Source organism: Kogia breviceps, chromosome 2, assembly GCF_026419965.1.
Source record: "Kogia breviceps isolate mKogBre1 chromosome 2, mKogBre1 haplotype 1, whole genome shotgun sequence".
Lineage (NCBI taxonomy): Eukaryota > Metazoa > Chordata > Mammalia > Artiodactyla > Physeteridae > Kogia > Kogia breviceps.
Window position 1 is genome coordinate 129536366 of NC_081311.1, and position 24743 is coordinate 129561108.

General features: G+C 45.3%; 1 protein-coding gene across 9 annotated transcripts in view; it reads left to right on the forward strand.

Moving 5' to 3' along the window:
* Positions 1-24743, forward strand: part of TANC1 (tetratricopeptide repeat, ankyrin repeat and coiled-coil containing 1) — a 234614-nt gene that overhangs the window by 164729 nt on the left and 45142 nt on the right. For all 9 annotated transcript variants that reach the window (XM_059051808.2, XM_067026098.1, XM_067026103.1 and 6 more), the window contains 7 exons: positions 5032-5295; positions 11591-11713; positions 12522-12803; positions 13581-13738; positions 16295-16526; positions 17899-18065; positions 20072-20679. In XM_059051808.2, the coding sequence (XP_058907791.1) occupies positions 5032-5295; positions 11591-11713; positions 12522-12803; positions 13581-13738; positions 16295-16526; positions 17899-18065; positions 20072-20679 (1834 nt within the window). The remainder of the gene's footprint in view (positions 1-5031; positions 5296-11590; positions 11714-12521; positions 12804-13580; positions 13739-16294; positions 16527-17898; positions 18066-20071; positions 20680-24743) is intronic.

The window sequence follows — 24743 nt, forward strand, 5'->3', positions numbered from 1 at the left end:
ATCTTTATGTAGTCGGATCAGAGAGACAGTGTCTGCACTAGTGGGATTTTCCTTTTTTACTCACTTCTTCCTTTCCTCCACTTTCATAAGCAACCAGTCTATTTCTTTCTTGTTTGGTCTCTGATTCTTTGGTTCCGTGTTTTAACTGTTAGACTCTTCCCGTCAACCATTAAACTGGATATAGAAGCTGAAAGATGTTTGTTTGGGTTTTCTTAGTGCTACTTTATTTTTCTTCAGTTGTATGGGGAGGAAAGCATTCTTGGGTCCTTATGATATACGAGGCACTTTACATATGCTCTTCTATATGATTTTCTCTCCCAGGGAGAGAGTTTAGAACAGGGCCCGGGCATGATTAATGCTATTATAATATTCATGTTAGCCACTATTGTTGTTCTTATTTCCTAGGGATACTTATTTATTTATATTTCATCCCTCCCTAGTGGATTTGAAATGCTCATAGGCATTTACTAAAACAAGATTTTTCTTTTTTAGGGAAGGTATGAGTTGGGAAAGAGTGTGAGAGAAGAGATGAAGTCAGCAGTCAGGTTCATAAGATTTTATTAATTTTGCTTATAAGTGGGCAGAAAGTTTTAAGATTCCTGGTAAGCTGTGTAAAGAGAGAAACACAATCAAACACCCAAGATGATGTTAGTAAGGTAAGACAAAAATGTGCCCATTCCAAGTAGTGGGCCCAGAGAGACATACCCCCTTGTGGGTCCTCAAAAGAGGAAAAGTCAAAGTTTGAACCAAGCCCCTTGCACTTTTCACCTCTTGTCTTTTCCAGAGCTCAGAGAGAAGAATTTGGCTCTGTGTATATGTTTGATATCAATGACCCTTAGTTTCTAAACAATTCTGGACTAATGCCTTAGTCAATTTAATGTATTTCTATCTGTCTGTCTATCTGTCTGTCTATTATTTTTGGCTGTGTTGTGTCTTTGTTGCTGTATGTGGGCTTTCTCTAGTTGCGGTGAGCAGGGGCTACTCTTCGTTGCGGTGCCCGGACTTCTCATTGTGGTGGCTTCTCTTGTTGTGGAGCACAGGCTCTAGGTGCGCAGGCTTCACTAGTTGTGGCTCGCAGCTCTAGAGTGCAGGCTCAGTAGTTGTGGCACACGGGCTCAGTTGCTTCATGGCATGTGGGATCTTCCCGGACCAGGGATTGAACCCATGTCCCCTGAACTGGCAGGCGGATTCTTAACCTCTGCACCACCAGGGAAGTCCCTTAATTTATTTCTTGATGTTCTTTTTTTTTTTTTTTTTTTTTTTTTTCTTGATGTTCTTTTAAACCTACAATTTGATTTAGATCCCACCAAACTACTTACTGGGCCCTGGACTTTACTGTTTTTTTTAAAATTCTATTTCAAGTGAACATTCAACATATAAAAGAACCTTCAATAGGCAAAGAGGGGATGAGGGAAAGTTGGGAAGGAGAAGGAATCATTTTATTGCAGTGCCATATATAGCAAAACGTTTAATGACTGAGTGGGTCTCTATCTCTGCTTCCCCCACTCCCAGTCAGACTTCCTCCTGGCTGCTGTGAGCCCATGACTGGCCTCTCTCCACTAGCCCCTGCCCAGGGGCTGCTGTTTTTAACAAGGCAGATTTCATGAACTGCAAAATACTTTTTAGCCACAGATACTTTACAGAACTCCTTTTACATGTTGAGAATTGTACGAAAGCAAAGGGAGTTTAATACACACTGCATGTGCAGTTAAAATTAAAAGGCCTGGTATTGGACATACCACTAACTCTGTGTGTGTGTGTGTGTGTGTGTGTGTGTGTGTGTGTGTGTGTGTGTGAGAGAGAGAGAGAGAGAGAGAGAGATCAGTTTCTCCCTAGTGTGTTTCCATATCTATAAAGTGGAATTGATGGTTCTCAGCCTTTCCACCTCTTCTCTCATGTTGTGGTGATCATGTATATGTCTTAACATAATTAGAAAGTGCTTTGGAGGTGGTATAGCCCTGTGCACTAGTAGATCTGGTTAAATGTGCTGTTTCTACAGAGGAAGATAACCCCCTGTCCTTGGCTAAAAGGAATTTTCAAGTTACATGGAGAGTCGGAAGTAGTAGCCCATGAGAATCAATGAGCAGTACCCAACCCTAATTTAATACTGACTTGTAAGGCACAGCCCAACCTCATATCTTGGTAAAACTTAAGGCCTGATAATTTGCTCATTTTACAGAATCCTGTGTGTTTGCAGAGTGACTGAGACCCAGCCTGAGTGATGATGGCAAGTCTTAATTGATGAACACTGGCATTTAGAGAAGTTGAAGGAATAAGATGTTAGAATTTTTAAGTTGAGTTGTTACGGAACTTTTCAAGATTATCCAGTCTCTGGAAAATGTCAGATGGCACTGATTTTTTTTAGAGCTTTTTTTTTTTTTTAAAGAAACATCATAGTTAGGGTGTTGCCCTGTATGTGTTAAAACTTGAAGGCGACTGGGTTAACTTAATTAGGAGTTTATTTCTGTTAGCTTCGAAGAAGAATAGGTATTTTTTGAGTAGCTTGTCATTTGTTATAGGAAATACTTGCCCTTTCTTGGAGACTGTGGAGCTTCGCTCTTTGGTGTGCTTCCTAGGTCATGTGGGAGAACTGGGGCCTTTATCTGCCCCAGTTCTGGATCTGCTTCAGAGCTGCATTGTGCCTGAACCGAGATGAAAGTTCACTTCCTGGGCTTCCAGCCGTCAGCCTGGGTCTGGTACTGGATCCCAGGGAGGAATGTTGTGAAGGGGGGCAATCTTAGTGGAGCATCTTTGGGGGAGGGCCTGGCTTCAGAGCGCCTCACCTGCCTGCCTCTGAGAGGACCCTGGTAAGTGTGGACTCTGGAACGCATCCCTTAGTTGAACTTCTTGATGGCAGTGGGAGAGTCTCCTACTTACAAACATACTGTAAACTCGTAATATCCTCCTTTTGAAATTGTGGCCCCATCTGGGACTACTTCTTCTTCCTGTTCCCACTGCTTGAGGTCTGAGTTAGGATCAGATCCTTAGAGGTTTGATTCTGAAGTGCATGGCACTTAGGGAGAGCAAATGAGAAAGAACATCACCCTGACATTGTTTGTTTTTCACCTTAAGAATATGTGCCCCCAGATAAAACAGCCACGACATAAAAACCAGACCCGTCGCCCCACCCGCTTTCTGTAACTTAGGTGTTGGGGTAGCCTGGGAACCTAATTACAACATGCCTGCAGGAAAAGCTTTCTGAGTCCTGAGCACTGGACTTCTAAATGAAAGTTTGGAACACAGTCACAGCTTATTCATAGGGTTATCTAGTAACTAATTGACATTGAGGCAATACTCTCATTAATAAATTAGAGTATTCCTGTGATGCCCTTAGCACAATCCGTGATATATACAATAACCTTCAATAAATATCAACTGCTGCTATTACTACCACCACCTGCATTTTTAGGATGGAAAGAGTCCTACTTAATGTACGTATGCTCAAACGAATGATCCATTTAAAAAACACACAATGAAGACTGTGATCGATTCCAAACAGATGGAGAGATGAGTATTAATACGCCTGCTAGAAAACTTGGAGATGCTGGGAGTAATGACAGGTACCCTAAAGATGTGACAGGCCCATCTCAAATCAGCTTACACTCTGGTTAGAGACATAATGTCAACAATCCTGAACCAGTAACAGTGAGGTTAAATGTAGTTTGTTCATTTGCTCATTCGTTGAATAAGCAAACATTTACGTGCCCAGAAAAGGAAGGGATCAGCTCGTGGTGAATCCTCTAAGGAGACTTCAGCATGTAGAAGGGATTTTTAAACAGGGAGATAAGCAGTGTGGGTGATAAGTCCAGGCTGGGGCAGCAGGAGCAAAGATAGTTTTAGAATTGTGACAGGGATACCCTGCGGTAGCATCACAGGAGGAAATTGTTTTGTCCTTACTTCTAAACCATAAAGAGCATTGTAAAAATAAACAAAACAAAACCCCTTCAGACCCTTTGATCCTAGATAACAGACTCTGTTGGAGCTAATTCACCAGCCTTCTGATAAAGTGTGTATCATCCAGGTATTTTGAAGAAGCAGCTTAATCCAGGCAGCTGGGTCCTGAATGCACTCTGACCTTGTGCACTCCCATTTAAGTCTTGCAGTTAAGGCCCTGAGCTGCTGGGATCCAAATAAAGATCAGAGTACCTGGCCTCTATTCTCAAGGACTCAAGCCAGTGTTGCTTGCAAGTGGTTCACATATGGCTCAGCGTCTTTAAATCAGAAGTGGCTGTTTGTAGATTTGTGGAGTGAATGCTGCTGCTTTCCTTCATCATATTCGTTCTCTTTTTCCAAGATGTTTTTCCATCCTGTTTTTCTTAGAAGAGGTTAAATTTTAATTCTGCCATCAAATATCCCTTCCCATGCTTGTGTATTCCCGGCGCTGGTTACGTAGAGGTTTCCATTCTAAGCTGCTAAAGGAATAAAGTCAAGTCAGCCTCTCTGGATCGTCTTGAACAGATGTTATAAAGTTTAATTCTAAGGATCAACTTTCTGCTTGACTTTATAATTGTATTTTTGTTTCTCCTGCATCTTTTCTGTATTAACTATTTTGCTGCCCTGCCCCCTCTTTATACACAAATGTTATTAATTTGGGAAAAATACTTAAAGGTTCAAGGGAATTTAATGAGATTTGAATTCTTTTGTGAGCAATTCATCTTTGTTAAAGACAGGCTATATCATTTCCAAATTACATAGATTTACTGTTAGCTCTCAGATACTTTTAGACAGCTTTTTCATTATCTTCTTATCAGAGTTTTCTTTTTCCTCCCCTGTAGAATGATTTAGCAGTTTATTTCCCCTGATAAGCAACATTCTTCTAATTTACTAAAATACACTGTATGAAACATACTTTGATAAAAATCTATGCGGGCCAGAAAACTTTCCATTGATCATGGGGAAGGGTGTGTGCATGTGTGTGAGTGTGTGTGTGTGTGTGTGTGTGTGTGTGTGTGTGTGTGTGTGTGTATGTGTACTCTCAACAGCCCCAGCAATTCCTGGCTTCCTTCAAAGTATTTTGGTCTCTCATTTCAGCCACAATTACAAGTTCATCCGAAAATGATGACCGGAGTGGCTCCAGTTTGGAATGGAATAAGGACGGAAGCCTAAGGTTAGGGGTACAGAAGGGAGTGCTTCATGACCGCAGGGCAGATAATTGCTCCCCAGTGGCAGAAGAGGAGCCCCCTGGGCCAGCGGAGAGTGTGCTGCCCAAAGCCGAAGCCTCAGTTGGAGATGGTCCGGTCCCTTATTCTCAGAGCTCCAGCTCGCTAATAATGCCACGGCCCAACTCAGTTGCAGGTAAGGCCACGCCTCTCCCTGGAAGGGTGATCTCACTGGGTCTGAGGTGCCCCCTACTCACTCTCTTCACTTGGGAATCTAATCCAGACACAGGCCAAACTTGTGATCATGGGTCAGGCCCTTACCTTTTGTAGGCCTTAGTTTACCCATCTGTAAACATGAGGGTAAGCCCATATGTAAACATAAGGCTGCACTTAATGGTCTTTAAGTGACCTTTCCCCTCTGGACTTCTTTAAATCTAATATTTAGACTATTTGGCTCTTTGTGTTTGAGGGAAGAAAGCACCAAAAACTCTGTCCTTGTTTTTTGTTATTTTGAGCAGGAGTTAATTCAGGATTTACAGCTTGGTCAGTGGGAATTGTTGTTTAGAATGAGTTTGTTAATATTAGCTCAAAGAATTTCTAATCCAGCTTTCGAACTAATTTTTTGTAAGTGAGGTCCATCACATAGATACGAAGTCCAATTTTTGTATAATTCAGTTTTAAAGGAGCTCATAGTTTAAAACATAAGCAGCAGGAAATAGAGCTCTCCATCAAGGAAATGAAAATAGGTGAGACAGACATGCCTTCAGCCAGATGTGGCAGCCAGAGCTGAGAAGAGAATGCAGAAGTGGTGACTGGTGCTGGTTGACTGGTCAGTGAGTGGTTGTGAGGCAAGGAGACTAGTTCTCAGTGGGTGGGGAAGGGAGCTCTGCATCTGAGCTGTCGTGCCTGCTTTAAGGTCCCAAGTTTCTAAACTCAGTGCTCTTCTGTTGAATTCAGAAGAGGAACTTGTTTTGATCATTCTTTGCTACCAATGAGGTGCTTTAAATTTCTCCTCTGCCAAGGCCTGGACCCAGGATCTTTCTTCCTACATCAAAGGATTACTCTGTGATTTTATATTGCTCCTTTGGGATGTGCCAGGCCGCTCTGGTTGTTATTGGGTGTGTTTTACAATGGAACTCTGAAGCAGCTGATAAATAAATGGCCCTAATGGAAAAGTTCAGAGACACAACTCTTAATTCACTTTCAAAGGGATTTGGACTGCCTGCCAGAGGGAAGTACTGAGAGCTTTATGCGTATTGAGTGATGATTCTTCCAGAAGCTTTTGTGTCCTCCCATCACCCTCCCACTATCTATGGCATAACATGTTGCACCCAAGGCATTTTAGACCATTTTTACCTGGATATGATGAATGGTTCATTTGTATTATCCCAGGACTTCATAGCTTTATTGACTTCAACAAAAATAACAAACTCATTCAATTTAATGAAGCTATTTCAGAATTAGGAAACACATTAATAAATTACTTTAACAGTGGTAAAAGGACCCCCTTTCGGGTTATGTTTTCTGCTTGATGTTCTTTTATGTGGTTTCCTGCCACGTGAAGTGACAGTGGGTATGAGCTGAGCGTTTCCAGTAGACTGCAGTGATGATAAGAGCAGGCCTTTCTGATTTCTGCTGAGCTCATTCATTAGCATCTATGGATGCACTTGAACTGGACCTCCTGTGGAATTGGGAGGGTTTTACCTCTGGTGTTGAGCAGTGACTGCCTAGCCTAATGGATTTGCTCATTTCTCTGTGTTGCATATTTTATAAACTAAAAACATATTTTGGAGGGAGATAGGCCAGTGCCTTACATCATAGTACCGATTCTGCTAACAAGCTGGGAGTCTGGTAGATTCTTCATTGCCTACCCTCTTACCCCTAAAGCTGAACCTCAGTTAAGAGGGAATGCCAAGATTTTTCAAGTATCATTGAAAAGAATAAAAGACTCAGGTTATAGACTATATGCAGTGCTGTTTATCTAGGGATTAGAAGGCAGGCTGCTACAAACAGGGCAGTAGGCAACGCTCAGTGTTCGAAGGATTGAAGTAAAATGGAAAGGACCATATACTGAAATCTCTTGGAAGTGTTTGCATGTCAAGATCCATGTAAACACAGAGAAATTGCCATTTGATAGGAAAGGTGTTGTGGTATGTGAGGGCAGACAGAGTAAGGACTAGCAGGTGAAGGAAGGGTGATGCCAGCTTCCCCAGGGGACATGGTTCCCCTGGGGGGTGAGGATATGGAAACAAGTTCCTAAGGCTGCCTGCCTGTACTGTCACTGAGCCTGTTACAAAGAACTGGCATTGTTGCTTCAGTGTTAACTGTCTTATACAGTGAAATTTTTTGGTCAAAGGTTATGAAAGTAAGTTGGCCAGCTATGGTGATTGTTCTGCTCTGCAGAGATTTTTCTTTGTAAAAGCATTTGTTGAAGAGGAATTGATTTAGAAAGCTGCAGTCAGGTTATTACTGTATATGCCGCATCAAAATGTATGACACGGACACCTTATTCCTTCATTAAAAAGCAGAATGAGACGCCTTTAAAATGATACCTTGGATAATCCAGAAGTTGGGTAATTGGGTTCTACCTGTTTTTAACAATATTTATTTATTTATTTATTTTGGCTGCACTGGGTCTTAGTTGTGGAATGTGAGATTTTTGTTGTGGCATGCGGACTCTTTTTTTCTTTAATATTTGAATATTACTTAATTTTTTTTATACAGCAGGTTCTTATTAGTTATCCATTTTATACATATTAGAGTATACATGTCAATCCCAATCTCCCAATTCATCACACCACCACCACCGCCGACCCGCCCTGCTTTCCCCCCTTGGTGTTCATACGTTTGTTCTCTGCATCCATGTCTCAATTTCTGCCCTGCAAACCAGTTCATCTACCATTTTTCTAGGTTCCACATATATGCGTTAATATACAATATTTGTTTTTCTCTTTCTGGCTTACTTCACTCTGACCATCTCCAGATTCATCTACATCTCTATAGATGACCCAATTTCGTTCCTTTTTGTGGCTGAGTAATATTCCATTGTATGTATGTACCACCTCTTTATCCATTCGCCTGTCGATGGGCATTTAGGTTGCTTCCATGACCTGGCTATTGTAAATAGTGCTGCAATGAACATTGGGGTGCATGTGTCTTTTTGAATTATGCTTTTCTCAGGGTATATGCCCAGTAGTGGGATTGCTGGGTCATATGGTAATTCTATTTGTAGTTTTTTAAGGAACCTCCATACTGTTCTCCATAGTGGCTGTATCAATTTACATTCCCACCAACAGTGCAAGAGGGTTCCCTTTTCTCCACACCCTCTCCAGCATTTGTTGTTTGTAGATTTTTTGTTGATGGCCATTCTGACCGGTGTGAGATGATACCTCATTGCAGTTTTGATTTGCATTTCTCTAATAATTAGTGATGTTGAGCATCCTTTCATGTGCCCCTTGGCCATCTGTGTGTCCTCCTTAGAGAGATGTCTATTTAGGTCTTCCGCCCATTTTTTGATTGGGTTGTTTGTTTGTTTGTTTTTGATATTGAGCTCCATGAGCTGTTTGTATATTTTGGAGATTAATCCTTTGTCTGTTGCTTCATTTGCAAATATTTTCTCCCATTCTTAGTTGCGGCATGTGGGCTTCTTAGTTGCGGCATGTGGGCTTCTTAGTTGCGGCATGCAGGATCTAGTTCCCCCACCAGGGATCGAACCTGGGCCCCCTGCATTGGGAGCATGGAGTCTTACCCATTGGACCACCAGGGAAGTCCCTGGGTTCTGCCTTTTGGACTACCTGTTTTTGTCTTTTGAAATTCTAAGTGAATCACAGAACACTGTGGTTTTAGTGTAGGAAACCAACAAGCAAAATTACCAGCCAATTTTCTTGAAACTCTAACTGGTAATTGCCCTGGACTTCATGGCATTTACCGTTGATAGGTTAATCCATGGTGTTTCCCCAGATGCTTCCCTTTGCTCAGCTTGGAGAAGTCTCCCTCTGCTTCTCCTCCACCCCACCCCCTTTCCCCCAAAAAAAACACTCTTTCCTGCAGTGCAGAGGAAATTTTTAAATTATTATTATTAATGAAATAAATAATTTTATTTATTTTGGCTGTGTTGGGTCTTCGTTTCTGTGCGAGGGCTTTCTCTAGTTGCGGCGAGCGTGGGCCCCTCTTCATCGCGGTACGCAGGCCGCTCACTGTTGTGGCCTTTCTTGTTGCGGAGCACAGGCTCCGGACGCGCAGGCTCCGTAGTTGTGGTACATGGGCCTAGTTGCTCCGCAGCATGTGGGATCCTCCCAGACCGGGGCTTGAACCCGTGTCCCCTGCATCGGCAGGCAGACCCTCAACCACCACGCCACCAGGGAAGCCCCCATATTCATGTTTTAAATAGAGCTCTGAAGTTGCTGGGGCCGCTCTGTTGCTTGCTTCGGAGCTGAAGCTGTGGTGACTGGATATCTGAAAAGAGGCATCCAGAACCCCACTGTCTACTGCCTCTGTGTCAAACTAGGGCTTTTTTGCCACCCTTTCTTTGGCATGCCCTTCATAGTCTCTTCTTCTTAAACCTTTCGGTTGTTACAAGATTATGAACTGAATGTCATGCTTTGACGGGTCAGGGTAGAAAGGCAAATGGGGAAACCTCTGGAGGCTGCAGGCGTCTTTGTGCTCTCCGGGGCTGAAGCAGCAGCCGGTCAGGCAGTCGTGGCTCTTCCAGCTCTGAACTGAACCAGTTTGTGGATTGTTCTACCTCAGCTTTTAACATGTGTGTTTATTCACAGCGAGGCGTGCTGAGGAAGGGGGCATTTGCAGAGGCCCGAGTCAGAGTCCGAGGTCCCAGGTGGGAGCCTGGAAATATGTTGCAAGCTATATTATGATAGGGAGCCAGGGTGATGGTTGTGGTCCTTGGCGGCCCTCCGAGAAGTTTCACGTGCCCTGGTTGTGAAGGACCTGGAGAGAAGCTAGAGGTTGCCGTTGGATTCCCATAATTTAGGCCCATTTGGAAGTCCTGCATAAGGAGTTAGCTGAATCTTTCTAACAAGAAAGATTTGTGTGGCATATTGACATAATGTGTACGCGGTGTGTGAACAGGCTGTGGATATGCACTGAAGAAGCATCACTGTGTGCTTTTTTTTAGAGTCAAGGTGTCTGATCTTTCTCCATGGTCTGGGAAGGTGAGTAGGGCACATGGTTGATTGCCCTTTGGAGACTGCAACAAGAGGGGACACACCATCACAGAGCCAGGCCATGGATCCACGCAGGTGCCCGTTGAATGAAGGAGTGAGAGGAGGTGGTGCTAACAGTGAGGAAGAAAAGGACTGAGGCCTTAGGAGGGGAAGTAGGAGGGGCCTAGTTTGGGCAGATGGTCCTGGTAGGTGGTCGGCAGCTGTGTCAGAGCCCGTGGGGTAGCCAGAGGGTTTTCAGCAGGCAGATGGCCCAACTTGACTTCTGTCCCTCCAAAGTTTGTTGCACTAATGATTTCGCCAGTCCTTAGGAGCCTTAGCCCTGGGAATATGAGTCCCTATCCCCCATCATTTACCCTCAAATGATATCTGTATTTTATCATCCTGTAAGATAATCATATGTCTAGGATGGTCGGTACTTTATCATTGGACTACGTAACCCACAAACCAAATTAGGTTTAATTTTATTTAGATATTTCTCGTTGTGACCTAGGATGTGCATGTAAATAAGAGGAGGTTCCATTTTTTTAAGGCAAAAACATGTACTGTATATTTGCTTTAAAGATTTGCTAAGAATTAAAAAAAATTATTTTGTACTGATTATTTTTATAATTGAACTGATGTATGCTTCAGTTAATGATCCTTAATGCTTTTTAACAGGTAGCTATGTGCTATGAGTCTTATTGATTTGATCAGAGGTAAATGTGATTACTTATTTTTAGAATTTAAAAAATGCATACATAGATGTAATATAGTATAATATGTAATCTATAATGTATACATAAAAATTTGAAGCTTTCTGATAAAGTCCACTCGCCTACTTTTACCGCCAAAAGCTGACTTTTAGGGTTCTGAGCACTGTGGAATTGTCCGTGCAGAATCTGCTCAATTATAGTTAACAAGGTTGGAATTCCAGCAACAGCGGAAGGCTCCCTGGAGCTGCAGAGAAGACAAGTCACCGTGCTGCGTGTTTGCAGTCAGTACTGAAGCTTTACTGAGTGACCCTCGATTGTCAGTTTTCTTCATAAAAATTTTTGGTGAGGTCTGTCTCTTTCCAGGAGTAATGGAGACTTCTGGCGACCATATCAACGTGACTTTGACTCAAGAATGAGGAGCACTTAGTTTTGTCCACTTTTAAGTTAACGACATTGCCAGAAAAATTAACTGGCGTGGGCAAACAAAACCAAAACCACCCTGAAGTAAATTTTGTTGAAAGCCTGAAATGATATCACTTAGTAATTTATAATTTATAGTAGTTTGGGTATGATATTAAACTCAACTTTGAAGAGACTAAACTTCAGTTTAATATTACAGCGACGAGCTCAACCAAATTGGAAGATCTGAGTTATTTAGACGGACAGAGAAATGCTCCCCTTCGGACATCAATTAGGTTACCATGGCACAATACGGCCAGAGGCAAGGCACAGGAAGTTAAAGGTATTTATCTTTGCATGGCTATGATGAGCTCATTCACTAAACACGGAAAGTCTGTGGTAACCAGCATTCAAACCAGCTGTTTTAAAAACATGCTATGAAGTGTGTGTGTGAAAAGTTTATGTGTAAGGTGTGCTAGGAGGCCATCCTTAACAGTTTGGGGGCTTCTTCCTTATACTATGTGATTAACTTGCTTCTGGAGTTGAAAAATTATTCTGCAATACGTTGTTTTGGTGAGGAGTCCTTTAACACTCACTAGATTTTTTTGTCACCAACAAAGATTAGGCTTTTTTACAGTTCCTTGGGCTGTGTGGGCCACCTCCTGCTGCTCCCCGAAGTGCACAGGTGGGCGGTCAATAATCCCACCATAAGGGGTGCAAAGCGCCACCACACCCAGATAAGAGCTGGGACTCTGTCTCCAGGGAAAATGTATTTCCATTTTATTCCTATAGGAGTGGAAGAAACATGTCTTAAGTACTGTTTCAGATAAACTGATGAGACATGGTTTGGTCCCTTCACCACTTTCTCTAATCCTCTGTGTGTCTCTCTTGAGTCATGAGAATAACTTAGAAGCATGAAAGGACTAGAAAGTCATTTTAATAGGACCCTCTGTAAGGCCAATAGGGTATGATAAATGAGGTATTAGGAAGTATTACTAGAACCAAACTGGTAACATTAATATTTCCAGATCCCTTGTGTTGTAAAACCAAAGTCTATGCTAAAAGTAACATACAAACAATGATAAACTGAGTTTTTAAGTGTATAAAATTATGTCATTCTTCTAAAATAATTATGTTTTTTTTTTTCTAAGCACGATTTGCTCCCTACAAGCCGCAAGACATTTTGTTGAAACCCCTGTTGTTTGAAGTACCGAGCATAACTACAGACTCTGTGTTTGTGGGAAGGGATTGGCTCTTTCACCGGATAGAAGAAAACTTGAGGAACACAGAACTGACAGAAAACAGAGGAGCAGTGGTTGTTGGAAACGTGGGCTTTGGGAAGACGGCGATCATTTCTAAGTTGGTGGCACTGAGCTGCCATGGAAGCCGCATGAGGCAGATTGCTTCCAACAGCCCCAGTTCATCACCGAAAAGTATGTCCATGTCTAACTGCTTGTCTAGTTTATTATATTACTGTAAGATAGATGGAGGAAATTGCTGTTTGGATAGACATAAATTCCCCATTTTCCTCAGTTGTCCCAGCTGCTGTATCAGGTTTGCGATTGTATGCTGGAGAACTATCAATATTTATCTCTCATGGTCCTCTGCAGCTATAACCTGGCTTGAGGCCAGCCCTCCCTGGTGTTCTCCCAACTGTCAGGCCCGTCCCCCTCTTGATGTGGGCAGTGAGGCCTGATCAGATGCTCTGGGGAATTCAGGGTCTTAAAACTGAGTGGGTTAGACTTCTGGCACAGCAAGCCAGAAGGCATCTGTGCAGAATTCGTTTGCACCCGGTTTTCCACAGCCTTTGTCTTCTATGCCAGGTTTACCAAAAGTATAAAAACTAACCTAAAATCAGAAGGAGTGGCCAAATAGTTGACTATTCTTAGCTTACTTTATATGTAAAAAAAAAGAAAGTGTCTCTAACATGGTAAACAGGGACAAGTGAGCCAGGAAAGATTTTTTTTTTTTTTTTTTAAATAAAAGGGAATTTAATAAAGGAAACCAAAAACAGCAGTTCTCCTGGGAGGGCACCTGGATGGTGGAAGGACAGGGCTGAGAGGGAGCCTTGTATCCCCATTTGGGCCTTTGCATTTGTTACCATGTGCACTCATTACCTGTTAAAATACTCTCTGGGTCCGACCAAGAAATATGTTCAATATTCCACCCTATCCTTGTTGTAAATAATGAAACTAGTCTCTTCGCTGCAGCTTCAGATTCCTCCCAGGATCTTCCTTTCACTCCATTGCTTTCACCAAGTTCTTCTACAAGTGGTATCAATGCAGCTAAATCCCCCCCTGGGTCTGTGTCTGATACTCCTGAGAACCAGAGACCAAGAGAGGATGCAGTGAAATACCTCGCTTCTAAGGTAATCTGTTCCTGCTCTATGGGAGCCTTCCAAAGAGAGAGGTTTGCTAGTTTGCCTTTTGAGAAATGAATTTTTTTTTTTTTTTTTTTTTTTTTTTTTTGCGGTATGCGGGCCTCTCACTGCTGTGGCCTCTCCCGTTGCGGAGCACAGGCTCCGGACGCGCAGGCTCAGCGGCCATGACTCACGGGCCCAGCTGCTCCGCGGCATGTGGGATCTTCCCGGACTGGGGCACGAACCCGTGTCCCCTGCATCGGCAGGCGGATTCTCAACCACTGCGCCACCAGGGAAGCCCGAGAAATGAATTTTAAAAAGGGATCTTAAAACAGAGACAAGAGTTGCTTAACGCGAAAGTGTAGCTTTTGATAAAATTGTGGTAGAGTACGCCAGATAAAAGGTATTAATGAAAATTAGTATCTTAGGACACTGGCAGTAGACTTTTATTCCTCCTAAACAAAGGATTGAAAGAGTTCCTCAAAGCAGCCAGAGGTATCATTGCACTTGCCACAAATCCATCCTTATAAGCATGTATCCTCCTTCATTTCATATGAGAGCAGGAGATTGGGAGCCTTTAACCCAGTGACCCAGGGCTCCGCCCCACCTGCACTCTGTTGCCTAGAGCCCTTGGTTACACGTGTCTTTCTGTCAGAGGTTTCTTGTGATGTTGTAAGAGACTTGGCCAATTTTTCCCCTCCTAGATTCATGGTCAGTCATGATCCTTCTGAAATTTTCTATCTGCTTGACATCTGGCACAGGTTCATAAGCTGCCCTCCTGCATTGAAGCGATTATACCTCTCATTCCTGGTGAGCCCCTTGGGTCTCCTGGGGCAGCAGTAGCGTGAGTTGGTGGAGCTGGAGAACCACCAGGGGTGGACAGCGGTGAGAAGCATCTAGCGAGGAAAGCCCCTGGGGTGAGGTTGGTGCAGGGGAACTGAAAGGAATGCTCCTCTGCCCCAGATCCCTTCTCCTCGCTTCTGCTTCCCAGTTGAGGGCCGTTCCTCACCCGGCATGGGCAGCCCTGATGCCCTGACCACTGATTCGGGGCAGTCCTCTGGTCATGAATGGGTGACCTGAGATGAGGGATGTAGTGCAGACTTCAAAGCCACCCCGTGACAGTGATTTTTCAAACCACTTTGTGACCCACAATGTGAAATACATGTTACACTAAACACCTGATACTCACACACAGCATCACACACCCAACTGAAGAAAAAGCATTATGAGACTACACTTATTCTTACATCCTATAAAATTCACTGTATTAAATTAAAAAAAGAAAAACTTTTATGGCTTCAAATTGGTTTCATCACCCACTGTTGGATTGCCAAACACCATGCTAGGTGGACTGTGGTACTAGCTCATTGGTGGTTCGTATAAGCTCACAGGTCCTCTTGCGTTGCAGCTAATCTCTGTCTAGGTGAGAGGCGAAGAGCAGTCAGCTTTCCTCTGAGTGTCGATGATAAATTTAATCAAAAACAGAAGTCACATGGAAGTTCCAAATTGGCCACATCTCCTCTTGCCACTTGCTTTTTAAGAGTCTACAGACCAGGAATCGAATCCCAGATATTCCATTGACTGTCTGTCACCCTGGCGAGGCATTCAGCCTGTGTGTCTGCTGCCCTCAACTTCTGAACCGTAGCTAGTGGTTCTTGTCCTACTTATGTAGGGGTTGTAGGGCTGAGTGGGACAGTAGTGTCACAAACCCTTCTGAGAAACATAAAAGTGAGTGTGTTTTGACCTTTTCCACCTCCCTTACCTTGTACGTATATCCGTCCATTCACCCTCGTTTGGGAAAGTCTCAGATTTTTCATTTATTGGCAGTGTGTCTCTCCTCTCAAGACAGTGCTGCATTTGGCACTTTCCTTGGGGTCTCTCTCATGAATAGCTGTTGCCACTTGAAATCCATCCCAGCAAAAAGGATCCTCTCAGTGCTTGGGCAGGACCCTCCCTCCTCCTATGTGTCCCTTCACAAGATAGGCAGGAATTTGGTAGTGTCTGATGTTGATCCTTCAAACAGTGTTGCTGTTGAACTTCTCCATGGTGTCGCTGGAGGCGGCCCTCCTGCCAGAGAGAGGAAGCAGCTGTGACTTGAGAGCCTGGCTTTCATTGCCACCAACTTTGTCTGCTTTTTGGGAGCCGCAAATGAGTTCCCCAAGGAGATGCTGCTGTTTTTGAAAACAGAAATGTAGTGAATATGGTACTTGTGGATGTCGAGAACGTCGGGATTGCTTGGAATTGTTTCAAGCCAGGGTAGGCTTTAAGGTTTATGCATGACTTTTATTAGTTTCTATTCAATACAGAGTAACTTGTGCTGATCTTAGTGCCAGTCAAGTCGGACTTGTGGCTGCAAGTAAAAGTCGGCCTAAGATTTGCCAAACTTCAGAATTCCTTCCAAAGTAAAGGGATAATAATTAAGCTAAATAATGACTCAGTCTTGGGGAATAGAAGCAACGTTTCTTGTTATCTCGGAGAACGGGAAAATTGCATCCCTGATGGAGAGCCTGCAAGGAGCTGTGTGAAGAGGACGAGGTGACGCTGACAACTCTGCTTCTTCTGCAGGTCGTGGCCTACCACTACTGCCAGGCCGACAACACCTACACGTGCCTGGTGCCTGAGTTCGTGCATAGCATCGCTGCTTTGCTCTGCCGGTCCCATCAGCTGGCCGCCTACCGAGACCTGATGATAAGGGAGCCCCAGCTCCAGAGCATGCTGAGCCTCAGGTCCTGTGTGCAAGACCCAGTGGCCGCTTTCAAGAGGGGTGTACTGGAGCCACTCACAAGCCTGAGAGACGGTACCTCCCAGCAGCCACCCGTGTCCTCCCTCTCCTCAGGACAGTCCTCAGAAGCGGGGTGGGGGTCCACTTGACTCTGGGGTATGAGTGAAGTGGGCCCAGGGAGGATGTGAGTACATCTCTCCTCCCCTTCCTCAGAACCATCTCCCCAGGGCTCCTCCTTGCTCCACTCCAGATGGTTTTGGTTTAAATTTTATATCTCTGGTGAGAATCAACTCCACAGTTGAACATTTCCAAAGTAGCTAATTTGTAACCATAGGTTATTTAGATGACTTGCTTTCTAGAAGCTGCTGCCTGCATATTTTGAACTCCTAAGGTGGAGGGGTGTAAGTTGATTGTTTGGGGGAACTTGCCAGCATGTTTTTCCAGGGGCCTCTGCTCAGTTGAACCTAAAGCTGCTTCTAGAAGTGTCCGTTTGATTCTTTTTTTTTTTTTTTTTCCCGGTACGCGGGCCTCTCACTGTTGTGGCCTCTCCCGTTGCGGAGCACAGGCTCCGGATGCGCAGGCCCAGCGGCCATGGCTCACGAGCCCAGCTGCTCTGCGGCATGTGGGATCTTCCCAGACCGGGACACGAACCGTGTCCCCTGCATCAGCAGGCAGACTCTCAACCACTGCGCCACCAGGGAAGCCCTGTCCGTTTGATTTTTTTGCCGTTGAATCTTCTCCACAGTAGGGGCGTTAGTGATATGATGGGCCTTTGACTTTCCATATTCCCTTCCCCCCCGGCTCTTCACCTTTTGAGCTAGTTTACCTGCCTACATAGCACTTCTGCCAGATGGTGCCAGAGAGGGGGAATTGAAACAGATATGTCATCATTGCTCCTCATCCTTGGGCAGAAAGTTGGCACTAATGAATAGAAAATTAGATTCGGGCTTGGAGGAGTCTATAAAGCAGAGTTCTCGCCTCTATTGGCTGTGTGCCTCGGATGGGATGCTTTGCCCTTTGAGGGTCAGATTTCCTCACCAGAATCCATCCAGGGAGCTCTGGGGTGGGGGTGGGGGCGGGAAACCTAGAATCTTTGGCAGGTTTCATCTCGGTCCGTGTTGGTTATCCTTGCTGTAGCTCATCCCAGTGACAGGAGTTTTTGAAGAGCTAAGTGTATCATATGCATGGGTGAGATTCTGCTAATGTGTGTAATACAGTACGTTTCTGAAAACTGTTTGGTGAGAATTGGTTTTCTTTTGGCTCTGCACTCTGGTTTTCATTACAGATTTAATAGAAAGTATGCTTCTGTGAAAACCATTTCTTCTGCCATATGTAAACCGTTTTAGTTTTCCCTAACACTTTAAATTGTGCATTAAAATACACTGGGTGGTGCTATCTTATAGAAATGTATAATTTCATAATTTAAAAAAATTATTTTCTCCTTTAGAGCAGAAAATTCCTGAAGAAGAATACATTATTTTGATAGATGGTTTAAACGAAGCTGAGTTTCATAAACCTGATTATGGAGATACACTTTCTTCATTTATTGCCAAGATTATTTCTAAATTCCCTGCCTGGTTGAAGTTGATTGTGACTGTAAGAGCAAATTTTCAGGTAAAAAAGAGTTCTCAAATGTCTTTTCAAGACCCGAAACCCCAATTTCTCAGTTTTTACAATTACAATTTTAGATTAATACTAACAGCTTAAACTATTGTAAACCATTTAGCTGCTGAATTGAAAACTGTATTAGAGCTTTGAAATATTAGCGCACAGAGCTCTAAACAGGCAAAACTCTGACCTTTTTACCCTCAAGGCACATTTATCAAGATGTCAGGTGAGTTTCTTATTATCATCAGGCTGTACTTGTGCTTCTAAAATAGAAGTGTCTCGCCCTGGTTCACCATAACTCAGTTTGGGGAGCTCTTTGAGGTGCCGGGCTGACAGGTCTACCAGAGTTTAAAGTTATTCCTGCTTGTAGTTATTTGTATGGGTTTGCAGTGGGACTTTGTTTTTTGGGTTTTTTTGTTTCTTTGTTTTGTTTTTTTTTTTTTTTGCAGTACGCGGGCCTCTCACTGCTGTGGCCTCTCCCGTCGCGGAGCACAGGCTCCGGACATGCAGGCTCAGCGGCCATGGCTCACGGGCCCAGCCGCTCCGCGGTATGTGGGATATTCCCGGACCGGGACACAAACCCGTGTTCCCTGCATTGGCAGGCGGACTCTCAATCACTGCGCCACCAGGGAAGCCCTGTTTGTTTGTTTTAATGAAGGGAAAAGGGAGGGATGAAGGAGAAAGATTTTTAAGGCCTATTCTGAATAAAAGTCTAGTTTTTCTTAAAACTTAGACATGAGGTAACACTTGCAGCAAGATGAAGAGTGTGTGTTTTTTAAAAATTCTCTTCCTCATCTGTCCCCTCATTTAAACCCTAAAATTATATCTTAACAGCCGTTGACTCCTTCCCTCCTATCCATTTTTAGTAAAGACACGAGACATTAGATTCTGATTTTTTCCCTTTTAGGATGATATTTATTTTAAAATAGCATTTGGGTTCTTTCTTTCCTCATTAAAAGTAGAATTAGACCTCATTCAAACTTGGTGTTTGTTTTTATGGACATTTGATTCATACACTTTTCAGTCATTTTTCACACAGCGAGCAGGATCTGGCAGTCAGCAGCACAGAAGCAGGAGTCCTGTGTTTTACATGCAAGCTGTGTAAGTTTTCAGAGGCTCCGTTAGCATCTGTATAAAATGGGGGGAGGGGCAGGAATTGTCCTCAGCCTGTCTCCTACAACTGTCGCATTCAGTGAGGACATGTACTTAGCTACTTCACAAATGATAGAGGGATTAAAAAAAAAAACTCATCTCTGCTGTTAGGTGTCAGGACAGGGCTTATCTGTGGGATGGCAAAGGGACACGGGGCTTCTGGGAGCTGGCAATGTTCTTTGTCTACCTGCTGGTCCCACAGGTATATTTGAGTTTGTGGAAGTGAATGACACTGCAGGTGGTATTTGTGCACCTCTGTGTATCACACTTCAATTTAAGTTTACCAATAAACAGCAACTAAAAAAAAAAAAAAATGACAGTGGGCTCTACGAATGTCCAGCAGCTTTGTTACGGCAGGCTGTCACTGGAGCCCAGCCTGGGGGCAGTTTCAGATGTCCCGGTTGGGTATGCAGCCCCAGTATCTAATGCACAGAGAAGGATGCCTCTTGTCTGGCCATGGTCTTAGATGTACGGTGTTGGTTTGTGTCTGTCCTTGTTATTATAATCAGTTGCACAGTGTAAAGATTATGGGTATCAAGTCACCTGGGGGTCTCGCTGCCCCTTTGCTGGTGCAGCCAGGCCGCCGCCGTCTGCTTGAGGCCCTTCCATCTCACTTGGCTCTGCGTCCTCGGATAAGGACCTCAGGAAAGCCTTTTCTGATTTGATCTCACATCAGGAATTTCTTTCACATAAGCTTTTTATCTTCAAATTATCCTATTACATGTTTTAATACAAAACAATGAGTCCCTGTAATCCGTGAAAAATCCTCCTTGAAAGGAAACCAGTGGATCTGGTTTGAAACACAGCTGGCATGAAAAAGAAATCCCTGGAGTGGCACTGCGTGTCTCATTCTTTTGCAGGAAATCGTCAGCAAGCTGCCATTCATCAAGCTGTCCTTAGATGACTTCCCAGACAACAAGGACATCCACAGCGACCTGCACGCCTACGTCCAGCACAGGGTCCACAGCAGCCAGGACATCCTCAGCAACATCTCTCTGAATGGCAAGGCCGACGCCGCCCTCATCGGGAAAGTGAGCAGCCACCTGGTGCTGCGGAGCCTCGGCTCCTACCTGTACCTCAAACTCACCTTGGACCTCTTCCAGAGGGGACACCTGGTCATCAAGAGCGCCAGCTACAAGGTGGTACCCGTGTCGCTGTCCGAGCTCTACCTGCTGCAGTGCAACATGAAGTTCATGACCCAGTCCGCCTTCGAGAGAGCGCTGCCCATTTTAAACGTGACCCTCGCATCCCTCCACCCCATGACAGACGAGCAGATCTTCCAGGCAATTAATGCTGGCCACATCCAAGGGGAGCAGGGCTGGGAGGACTTTCAGCAGAGGATGGATGCCCTCTCCTGCTTCCTCATTAAGAGGCGAGACAAAACCCGCATGTTCTGCCACCCGTCCTTCAGGGAGTGGCTCGTGTGGAGAGCAGATGGCGAAAACACGGCCTTCCTGTGTGAACCCAGGTACGATGGGCAGCTCTGTGCAGCGAGTCTGATGAGTAACTGGGGAAGGGATTCCAAACGCTAGTTGTGCTATTTTTTTTTTTTTTTTTTGCGGTACGCGGGCCTCTCACTGCTGTGGCCTCTCCCGCTGCGGACTCAGGAAGGGTGATGGAATATTCTCTCTGCTGCTAAACGAAAGCTCCCTTCCTTTCATTGCTAGAATTTTAGGACTCCTCAGTACATTTGGATGAAAGAGAAGCTCGGCAGTGCCCGGGCCATATTTCTCTAGTGATTCCCTTCTAGATCCCTGCCCCCTCGCACATGGGTCACCCATGGGAGAGTGTGGCATTAGCTGCAGGGAATAGCCGGCTTCCTTCGAGCCTGTTCATGGCTCAGTTTCTTCACCAGAGGGTCTGTGGACTGTCTCGCATCTTCGATGCTGCCACTCCCCACCACCTCTTGAGCTTGTGGCATCTTGTCCCAGAGATCTGATGTGTCTGCGGGCCCAGAGGGGAGCACAGCCATCACGTCTGGCCTCCTCATTTTGTGTTCTGCACTACGTAACAGACTGGGATTTGGGGTCAGGAGGATTCAGGTTCGGGGCTGAGATGCCCCACTTACAAGATGGCGATGGGGCACCTGCATCCGGGGAGTCAGAGGTTCCACTGAGGCTTTGCAGCAGGGCTGGGCCAGGATGCAGGTCTCCTCACCGCCCAGGGGAGGAGACAGGTGGGAAGCCTGCCTGCCCTGTGGCATATGGTGCCAGTCAGGGTGAGAGACTGGGGACTTCGAGGTGCGAACGCTCTCAGTAAGGGTGTGTTCATGTCCACCACCTCTGCCTGGCCCTGGCCTTGGCCAGCATCATTGCTGTCTTTCTTTTTTTTGGCTGCGTTGGGTCTTCATTGCTGAGCACGGGCTACTCTTCGTTGCGGTGTGTGGGCTTCTCATTGCGGTGGCTTCTCTTGTTGGGGAGCACGGGCTCTGGGTGCGTGGGCTTCAGTAGTTGTGACACGCGGGCTCAGTAGTTGTGGCGCACGGACTTAGTTGCTCCACGGCATGTGGGATCTTCCCAGACCAGAGCTCGAACCCATGTCCCCTGCGTTGGCAGGTGGATTCTTAACCACTATGTCACCAGGGAAGTCCATCATTTCTGTCTTGAATGGCTTCTGCCCTCTGTGAGTCAGACTTGCTCCCGGCCCCGTGTAAGAGGTCTGACAAGCTGCTAAACTGTGTGCTTTGGCCTGGACTGGACCTTGCATCAGATGCTGGGGCCAGAGATTAAATGAATATGCACTTGTGAGCCACACACTCCCTTCCTTCCGTGACTGTTGACTTAACATTGACACACTAGGTCTAGTTGCTCTTTTCATGTTGTGGATAAGGTGTTTTCTTAGGCAACACTGGCCTAAGAGTTCATTATCTTTTGAACCTGCTTTGGGGCTGTAAACTGTAAGTTCCAGGTTATTTAGCCAGACCGGAGTGACTAGGTAAAATGTGTGCTGTGACATGTTTAGCCAAATCAGATCATTTTCTAGGAAGATAGTGAGGTGGAGGCCAGCCTTGCTGACATGAGATAGATGGGCCTGACTTGGCCTGTGGGCAGAGTCAAGCAGAAGGAGTTGCTGTATGTAGGTCAGGCTGAGCTGTTAAGCTTCAGAAACTAGGTGTGGCGTTGCTCTTAGAATGGGTAAGAAAGGCATGGGCGGCTTTGGATTTTAGCAGTTTGAGTTTACGGGGTTGGCGGTGAGGTTCTGAGGCAGGTGGGGTCTAAACGGTTGGAGGAGAGGTTGGAGTTGCAGATCTGTCATCATTGGTGGAGAGGTAATGGTGGGAGGTAGTGAGGAAGTGCAGTGAGAAGAAAGGGAGCTCTGCACTTCTGGGAGAAGGAGAAGGATTTCACGGAAGCAGGTGAGGGGAGTATGTGCTGCCCCGAAGTGAAGGAAGGTGAGGATGAAGGGGAAGCCACTGGCCTTTCATTGTGGGAGGAGGGTCCTAGATCCTTAGGAGATTCCTTCCATTGGGTTGTGAGGTGTGAACGAGGAGAGAGCCCACGTCCTGGCATGGGAAGTGGAAGGGTCGAGAGGTTTCGGGTAGTTTGAGGGTGGGGAAGGGTATTGGTTGATGTTTTTAACAACGCAGGGGATTGGGACATTGTCGGAAGCATCATTGAGGCAGGATGGGGAAACACAATCAAAGAAGAGGGAGAAGTTGGAAACACAAGGGAACGGGGTCAGCTAGCCTCCTCTGTGCTCGCGTTGAGTCCGTTCACAGTGCCGTTCCAGCTGGATGTTGTCTTGTTTACGTGTCTCCAGTCGAGTTGCTGAGACGTCCTCAGGGCGAGGACCTCGTGCTGTTCCCCGTGGGGTCCCCATTCTTAAGCCATGATGCTGGATATAGGGGGATGTTAACGCACAAATGAATGAATGAAAAATCGGGTTACGCTGATGAAGAGCGTAACAGGTACTCAGGTTGCATAGACTGTGGTCAAATTCTACTCAGTCGTTACCACCTGTTTGATCTCGGGCACATCATTTACCTGTCCAGGCCTCTGTTTCCCCATGCAAACAAATTGGGGATCATAAGACATAGTGATTCACAGAGTCGAACAAGTTAATGAAATAATTTAGTTAACCTTCTGCGTCTGGTACGTAGTCAAAGCTTGATGTGTATAAGCTTCAGAAAATGAACAGACTCATAAGTGCAGGTAGACTTAGAAGGGGGCACACGATCCCAGGGCCAGTAAAGAAGGACGTCAAGGTAGATGGGACGTAGAGGAGTGCAGGTGCCCAGTGACTGCCTGGTGAATTGTTTCCTCAGGGAGGTGGGAAGCCACGTACTTAGCTGAGAGCACTGGACACCTTTGGCCCAGCCACTGAGGGCTGCGTGATCGTCACCCACAAGGGCCAGCCAGCCACAGTACTCGTGGTGGACGCAGATGGCATGGCCACGGAGCCAGCAGACTGGGAGACTGAGGATGGCTGAGCCTGTGGGTGGGAGAGTGGCCCTGACTACAGTGATGTGGGACTAGCCCATGGATAGGGACCAGGGAGGGCATGGAGCGCTGGAAGGTGGCAGAGAGAGTTCTCCACGGGAGCAAGGGAGGCTCTCATCTGAGAGGGGAAATCGAAGCTTGAGGTCTGGGAGGTAGCGTGTGTGAGGGAGAACAGGGTATGTGCTCTAGACCCTGACAGGACACGAGGCAGGACACACAGTGGCAGTGTGGTCTTAAATGTCATGTCTTCCCCTGCAGGATAAAAAGCAATCTCATGGTTTCCACCTGCCCTGATTTCCTTGTCTGTAACATGATTTATACTTGATTTGAGAAACAGGCAAGCATCTGGATAGATAAATATGATTTAAATGATGAATGCTTTTAATCCTCTAGGTCAGCGACTACTAGAAAACACATTTAGAAGAATGCTTTTCTTTTTCACAGTTTATCTTTTCCTCTACAACTAGCTGCTTTTCCTCAGCAAAACAGCACTTCAAAGTTTGTCAGGTTAATAGAAATAAAAATAATTCACCCTGCACAGAGGTCACTGCTGTGACTTTGGAGTAAGCAGCCCTTAGCATCTTTTGCAAACAGATTGGCTCAGACAAAGGCATGGAGTCCACAGAAGACCGAATGAGTCCTACAGATGTAGAGGGGAAAGTGGGTAAGGATGGCTCCTTCATGAGAGGGTTAGTTGGGGGATTAATTGGTGGTGTCAGTTGAATGAATGTCTACCCTGTGCCCAGACGCAGCAAACCTACTCATACAGCTTAGCTTTTTTACCCCTACAAGGAAGGATCTGTGTTCCATTCAAGCCTAGAATTCTAGGTGTTTCTGATCATGAGCTGTTGCTGTACATGGCCTGGTTTTTCTTTCCCTTCCATTGTAAGGCCTCGTCCTTTGGCCCAGGTCTGTCCCCAGTGGTGATTGTACTGAGCGGAGGCCTGAATGTCAGGTCCAGTGCTGGTTCTGCTCCATTTGTCCACTTGCACAGCTGTCCTTCGTCCATCCGTCCATCCATCCAAGAAATGCGTATTTGCATTCTTACTGAGTCTTGGGCATTTGCTAGGTTTTGAGGCTATAGCTGTGACTT